Below are 7,883 nucleotides of genomic sequence, written 5' to 3'. Positions count from 1 at the left end.
CTCCTGAGATTCTGTGATTCTGTGATTCTACTTTTACTCTCCCGATTCTCTCCCCTCTCCCACTGGGGAGTAGGGGGGGTAGTTGTGAGAGCAAAACACGTGGTGTTTAGCTGCTTGCCAGGTTAAACCACAACAAGTAACTTGTAGTTGGTTCAGTTGTAATGAAGAAACACTCCCTACTTCATAGGAATAAAGATTTGCCAAAGACTTTTTTAAAATGCGACTTTTAAGGGGGTATTGGGAGTAGACTGTATACAGTGTCATATATCAATACTCAGCAGTTCCATACAGAGATGCAAAGAAGTTCCGATTAAAAGGCTTTAGCAGCAACACCAACAAGCTGCAAAACAAATAGGGCCGCTACCCTCCATTAAATTCTTACTGATGACTCATGACTGACATATTAAACAAAAAGATCTGAAAGGTCAGGACAACATATATTTTACATTCAGAGAGCTATCTATATAATGCTCAATACCTATTCAGATAGTACAAACTTTTCAGTTAGATGAAGAAATAGCATCTTAACCTCCCAATATTACATAGAAGAAACACAAGTCATTCTGTACTCAAAAGATGCTATCCAGATTTCAAAGAGGCAGATTTTACTGTAACAAAAGTCTACTATAGCCACTAGAAATGTTTTGCTGTGTTAATTAGAAAGAAAAGGAAAACACAGATGAGATGTCAAGAGCAAGGATGAAACTTTCAAACATGATGGTATAAGAGAGAGTTGTTAGGGAGGTATTTTATGCCTAATGCATTAATAGGCATTTGCTCAGAAGTTTTGTTATTTAAAGAAACCCTTTAAATTGTGTATTCCACTGAGAAGCTCACAGTTCAGATCATATTTCAGCAGAAACATTTACTAGTAGTATCATGAAAATAAGAGTAGCTCTTCAGTTTGCTACTTTTGAAGAAGAATACATGCTTTAAGAAATTATTTTGAAAAAAAAAGATTTAATAAACTTGAAAGTGAAGCACCATTAGCACTTTCTGGTTTTAGGTGCCTATTTTTAACCACCTCAATCCCTCAAAGTTTATATCAACGGAAAACAAACAAAAAAACCCAAAACAAAACAGCATTTTAGTTGTAACAAGAAGCCAAGTATTTCTAGCATTCAGGACTCACATGTTCTCTTCAGAATATTCTCTATTTCCCCAAAACATGCAAAAACCCAGAAAGCTAGAGCCAAAGCCACAAGTACAGGACCATAGCAGTGCTCTTACCTGTGTGCTTCCGGAGGTGCTCTTTAAAATGTCCAAAGTGGTCAAACTGTTTATCACAGTACTGGCATGTATGTATTTTTTTGCCAGGTCTTTGCTTCTTGCTGGCACCACCTTTATCAAGGTGATAACAGATGAGGTGCTGTTTCAAAGCACTCTCTCGTAGGTACCTTTTATTGCATACGTCACACTTGTAACTCTCAGTAGAGTGTGTTTTCATGTGTTCCTTAAAATGGTAAAACAATTTAAATGAACGGTTACATTTCTCACAGTGGAATAAATTCTTCATGTGTGACAGCTGAAGTTCCACAATTTCAATACCTTCTATCTGTTTGCATGAGGGATCAGTTGCACTATCACCTTCTTCTTGGATCTGGCATTTTGTCTCTCCTTGACGATACTTACTCGTGATATCTGCCAAAAGAGCCAAAGCAGATTCATCTGATGTACCTGTTGCCTGTATGTACTTTATAGATTGCTCTGCAGAAGCTACTTCAAGTGTTTCGATGCTGTCATCTTCCACTTCAATTGTCCCCTCAGCAATCTCAACCTCTATTTCAACAGGCTCAGATTCTGCAGACGGCAGTTTTTCTGTGATAACATTAGAGGTTTCAGCTATCTTCCTCTTTTTCGGTTTATTTTTACCTTGCATTTGATTTGATTCTAAGGATGATGAATTTTCTTTGTTCCTGCAAAGCATTTGCATAAACATAGTTAAGATCCATAAGCACTTACATAACAATTCCTGCCTGATACTGAGCTTCTGCATTAAACACTCGCTATCTGTTTCTCAAAGAAGCGGAATGATGAATGACCACATAACCTGCATGCATTTCAGAAGCTAATTTGTCCTTAATCCATACTCCTTAGAGCTGTAGAATAGCACAGTTAAAGCTGTGGAGCTTTTAACAAAGTTACTAAAGTGTTTTAATTAGCTCCATTTGAATGATACACACCATCTATCAAGAAGAAAGGCAAATTAGCCTAATGACATAGGTTTACCTAAGAAACTTGTGAAATTCTGTACTTGGAAAGAAAACTTCCCCGAAGGAAGGAGTCCTTTGGCCTGCCTACTCAGAAATACTATTCAAGTCCTTCCTATGCTATTCACCTCTCAGGATCTGGAGTGCATGCAATTGTCTGCAGCACGTACAGCTTGTTAGAAAACACTACAGCTGTGACTTCACACAATTATTATTATAACATCTTGTACTTCAGGAAAGCACACAGCTAACAGCTGAGGTAAAAAAAAAAAAGCCACTGGGATGTAGAAAGAGTATTCTAGTTTAATTTTCTGGGCTTAATCACAACCCCCGGCTCTGTTCCTTCTCTTCTTTCACCATAAACACACAACTCCCTCCAAGATGTCAGGGATAGTATCCCATCTCAAACACGGACACAGCTGAGTGGATCAATGCTTTCAAGTCACACTGTCACAATTATCCACAGCATTTACATACTGGAGGTTTTACTACTGATTTTCAGTTTTGAAAATGAGTGGCTATCTTCCCCTCAAATCAGACTGACAGGAGTAATTTGTGCTTTTACCTTCCCTTGCAGCCTGATGAATCCTTTTATGTAACCTACTCCCTATCACTTTCAGGTTTTCTAGTACTAGGAGAAATAAGTTTTTTTCTCTAGTATCTGTATGTCATATGGCAGAGATGTGTGGCTAATGACAATGCAGGATACAGCTTATTAAATTGCACCTTACTGTATTCAGATATAGGAAGACAGAGCAGCTAAATTTATAGTTTCATCTAGCCTGGATTTCTGACATCTAGAAGGTGACAGCTACTTTGCACATTACTGCAAGGAGCTCCAGGGTCACATACCAAAATAATAATCTGCTCAGCAAAGAGGAGACTACCATCCTTGACCACCTTGTGTGGCTCAGGTGTGAAACTGAATGAGGATACACACATACAACACACTGTACTTCAAGGAATAACAGCTAGTTGGTTTCTTTCTAGTCTAGATTATGTGATGTCCAACTCATTTGTGCATTACACAAATGGTTAGTTCTATAATAATCTCTACTTTAGCTGAACTTTCTGAAGCCTACCCCTTTCAGTCAAAGTTCAGACAGAGGCAATGTATTGCAATTCTTCCCCCTCCTACTGTGGAGGAGAAAACTGAAACTGACAGTGGTACTCAAGTTTGTTTTTCTAACCAAAAAAACCCCACCAAAAAAAAATAAAATCAAAATTTATGAACAGTGGAAATAACTCTAAGAACAGACTTGCTTGCACGTGTGTTTGTTAAGCAAAACATTTGTTTCATTGTAACATAAGAATTGCATTATTTACTACTGATGCATAATCAACAAACTGCATAACATTATATAATAGTGGCAAATAATTGCAGGCTGGACAGTTTAGCTGGATGGACTGATCCGAATCCTGGTTTAAAAGCTCTACCGGTGTACACAGACTCAAAGTAATACCAATTAGAACATACTTTTTCAGTTTCAATTGTCTTTTAAATTTCTCAAGCAGACAGCAAAGGTCTGCTTTTTTTCCTGAAAGAAAAAAAAAGTTCTTTTGGTGATACCATGCTTAATCTTAATGATGTAAAAAAAAAAGTGTTGGTGGGGTTGGAGGGTAGGACTAGAAATGCACAACCCCATCTTTCCTATTAAAAAAAAACCCAAACATACTTATTCAGCTCTACTACCAATCTACAGAATAAGTTGATTCAAAAAAATCAACACTGATGTTGAAAACCAAGTTTCCAGTGTACCATGTCACGGAGGTTTTGTTTGTTTGTTTGTTTGTGTGTGGTTGTTTGTTGTTTTTTTTTAAGTTAGCTGACTACTAGAGCAAATCAGGGTCAATGCCGCTCTCCTTAGCCACTGTGTCTATGGGGAGATTAAGAGGAAGCAACAGTCCTTCCTTAGCCTGAACACAAAGACTTCTCAGCAGGTCTAGAAGAAAAAGCAAGGATAATCATAATGCTAGGAGGCATTTATTGCCCCTCCCTCCACTTCATGACAGAACAGTGTAGCATACAGAAGAAATGAGAACATGACAGCACTTTGTAAAAGGCAAGGAAGGGGAAGAAAACCAGCATGATGGGAATGGCACCTGCTTTTCTCAGGTTGGAGATTAGTAATGGAGTACAGTTCCTCATACTGGATAAAAGGTGCCACAGGAACATTTGATTAAGTACTGCTCCCATATAAAACCAATTATAACAATTACATTTGTTCAAGAAGTTTGAGAGATTAATTTTGCACCAAGAAGTTTTAAAATCACTGCCTATTTTCTTGAAAGCAGAAAGCTGCATGAAATCAAAACACCAGCACAAACTTGTTAATGTGATCTAATTACCTGAGAGACATCAGCACTGTACATCCAGCTGTCAATCAGGTGTGGGCAGTCAGATAGCACAGAGATCTGGTAATAGTTACCACAAAGTCACAGCCCTATAAGTGTCTGCAACATTTACCAGCCACGTCACTTGTCACTGAGTTCCAGTCCAAAGTTCATGGTGTTCATTTGACGTTCATTCCCAAATGACATTCATTTTTTAGCCTTTATAATTCTGACCCATATCTTATAGTAGAAGAGCATACAGTCCCACACAAGTTTAAGAGGTTCCAGGATAAAAAACAGCACCGCAAAATATTGGCAGCCAGCTCTTGTAAAAGGATTCTTAAGACTCTACATATCAGTACTGGGAAGAAAGAGGCTTATGTGTTTACCTGATTTCAAGTGCTTTGATCGCTTCCAACATCTGTAGATACTCAGCTGCTTTCCAAACATCATTTGTTTCTTCCTCACCTTGAACCATTAGTTTTGCTGTATAGGTGAACTCAATTAGATGACGAAATGCCATGTTACTTACACCTGTTTACAAGAAAAACAGCCTCTTATAGCAATTCCTCAGTCTCATCTACTTGATGAATCTTGCACACTTGCCTGCTCACCATTTTGCTCACAGTACTTTGATATCCAGTTTCATGAAAATGCCACCCTTGAAAAGCTCACATGGGAATAAAGTCTACTATAGAAACATGTGAATCTGGAACAATTACAGAGTCATGCCATGACAAAGATAAAAGGAAGGATAATAATTAAAAGAAAAAAAATAAACAAAAAACCATGATCTCTCTCAAGAGACCTCTGAGCAGCAAGTTACTGGAAGCTGAAGTACTGCTCTAGGAAATTGCTCCTTACCTACCAGGCAAGTATTGCTCCACATCTAACCCGTTCTTGCATCTCAGCCAAGGCATCTTTTTCTTTTTAATTTTTCTTCAGAGGAAGTTTTTTCCAGTGGCAATAGCTACCTGTACTGGCTTTGGCTGGAGTTAAATTTCTTCATAGTAGCTTGTATGGGGCTATGTTTTTGATTTGTGCTGAAAATAGTGTTGATAACACACTGGTGTTTTAGTTACTGCTGAGCAGCACTTACACAGAGTCAAGGCCTTTTCTACTCCTCACACTGCCCCACCAGCAAGTAGGTTGGAGGTGCACAAAAAGTTGGAGGGGATGCAATTGGGACAGTTGACCCTAACTAACCAAAGGGATGTTCCGTACCATATGATGTCATGCTCAGCAATAACACTGGGGGGGAGGCAGGTGGAGGGACCACTGTTCAGGGACTGGCTGGGCATTGGTCAGTTGGTGGCAAACAATAGTTTTCATTTGCATCACCTGTCTTTCTTGGGTTTTATTTTCCTCTCTCTTTGTTACTTTTTCTCTTTTCCTTACCATTTTTAAAAAATTATTACTTCTTTTTAATTATTAAACTATTTTTATCTCAATCTACAAGCTTCTCACTTTTACCCTTCTGATTCTCTCCCCATCCCACTGGGGAAGAATAAGCAAGCATGGCTATGCGATGCTTAGTTGCTGGCCAGGGTTAAACCACGATGCTACCTCAGAACAGCTCAAGAGCTGAGACCTAGAAAGCTAATCGATATGACCAAGCATGCATTTAAGCCCATACCAAGGATATTACATTCATTTTGAGCTTGGGTACACAACTCTGAAGGTTTTTATTTGAACAAATTAGACTACCTTCAATCTCCACCAAGGGCTCCTGAGTGAACTCTTGGAAGAATTTGTAGAAGAACTGGCTACAGGCAGCAAGAACAGCCTTATGAGCTTTGAAATGATGACCTACAAAGAGAGACAAAAGTTTTGGTTTAGGAAAATACCTTCCTTACTCATAGTGCAGATGCAGAGAAGAGAACGGCTGCATAACCACCCAGGCTACAAATCTATTCCAGCAGCATATAGTCATTTTGTATGTCTCCTTGTAACATGGGATACCACTGCAGCTAGCCTGTCACACATCATGCAGACCTTTGCTGACATCACTGACTTTGCCTAAAGCTCTGCGACTCAGTCAGCTGGAGAACTTACTCCAGAGTGTTTCTCTTTTCAGATATTTAAGTTATGGGAAATTCCTCTGCAAACTTTTTATTGTATATCTTGGGCTCAGCTCTTGGGTTTTACCCAGGCTCTCCTTGTTTTTTGCTGCTCTTGCATATGGATGTATTTTATCATCGCTTCTGCCAGCACAAAGACCTTTGCAGAACAGAAGTAGTTCTACTCTGTTCTTCCTGTTTTCCAGACAGTGTATTCCCCATCACTGTGTTGCCTTCTCCCTGGTGCAGGCATGAACATTCATAAGTCTCCGTGGGACAGAAGTAAGAGAAGCAACATAGATTAGAACCACACAGCTGCACACAAAAACAGTTTTGAGCTCAACAAGTGGATTTGGTAATACTAGAGCAGGAACAAACATTCAGGATAAGTTTTGTACAAGTGTTGTCAGTGAAACTACAGTGATTCCAGAAAAGTAATTTTTTCTTCATCTGCTTTTTCTAATCCAGGCTCTGTATGACCCTTTTCCTTTAAGTGAATTCTTGCTATCTTTTTAAGAATCAGGTGGTACTCTACTTTAGCTAAGTCTGTCCTAGTGGACACTGCCTATCTTCCTTGAAGTACTCATCCATTCAAAGACATGTTTGGGATAAGAAGCAATCTTAGGTGATCTATCAGAAACCACCTTTTCTAATGGGATAATAAGCACTTATATCTCCGTCTTCCTTTTAAACTAATACTTATGTTTTTAGAACACATAGAAAAAGAAAGTTGAGTTGTTCTACCCTATTGTAAGTATATATCAAAATAGTAGGCAGATACTAGAGAAGCAAGAAGGCAATCTTATTTCAAGGGTTTTTTTTTCCTTTTTTTTAAAAAAAACCCAATAATCCAATATTTGTATAAGTTCTCTGCATGCAAACAGCTCAAGTTTTTTTAAAGATATTTTTACAATGTTTTGGAAATCCTTAGACAATACGTTAAATGTAGTACAGCAGTTTCAAAATGAGCTTCTATCCGAAAATATTTAGCCCCTTGTTTGGAAAAGCAGATGCAAAATTATTAATCACTACTGGAGACTCTGTTCAGCCCAAGATTTTAAATGAAACTCTGTAAGCAACTCACACACCAATACAGAACCAAGAATTTGCTAGCAACTCAGTTTGACAGCTGAGCTGTGACAAACCCAACAGCTTCCCAGCACAGCTTTCATAATTCTCTATATACCAACTGGTTCTTAGGCCTGTACATACCATCGACAATCAGAGTGATATCCGTAAACTGGTCCTGCTCACGTTGTTCATTCAGTCTATCCAAAAT

General features: G+C 38.5%; 1 protein-coding gene across 1 annotated transcript; it reads right to left on the bottom strand.

Annotated features, from left to right (window-relative positions):
• Positions 1 to 1,230: 1,230 nt before the first annotated feature.
• On the bottom strand, positions 1,231 to 7,880 carry LOC104534409 (zinc finger protein 131-like; the record flags this gene model as incomplete). Its single annotated transcript, XM_010183627.1, has 5 exons — positions 1,231 to 1,453; positions 1,538 to 1,916; positions 4,934 to 5,078; positions 6,252 to 6,353; positions 7,817 to 7,880. Coding segments are annotated over 5 exons (913 nt in total), but the record flags the coding sequence as incomplete, so codon positions are not given.
• Between the last annotated feature and the right edge of the window lie 3 nt (positions 7,881 to 7,883).

This window comes from Mesitornis unicolor, unplaced genomic scaffold (genome assembly GCF_000695765.1).
Source record: "Mesitornis unicolor isolate BGI_N332 unplaced genomic scaffold, ASM69576v1 scaffold9184, whole genome shotgun sequence".
Lineage (NCBI taxonomy): Eukaryota > Metazoa > Chordata > Aves > Mesitornithiformes > Mesitornithidae > Mesitornis > Mesitornis unicolor.
The sequence above is the reverse complement of the archived record's forward strand: the minus strand, read 5'-3'. Positions and strand labels throughout refer to the sequence as shown.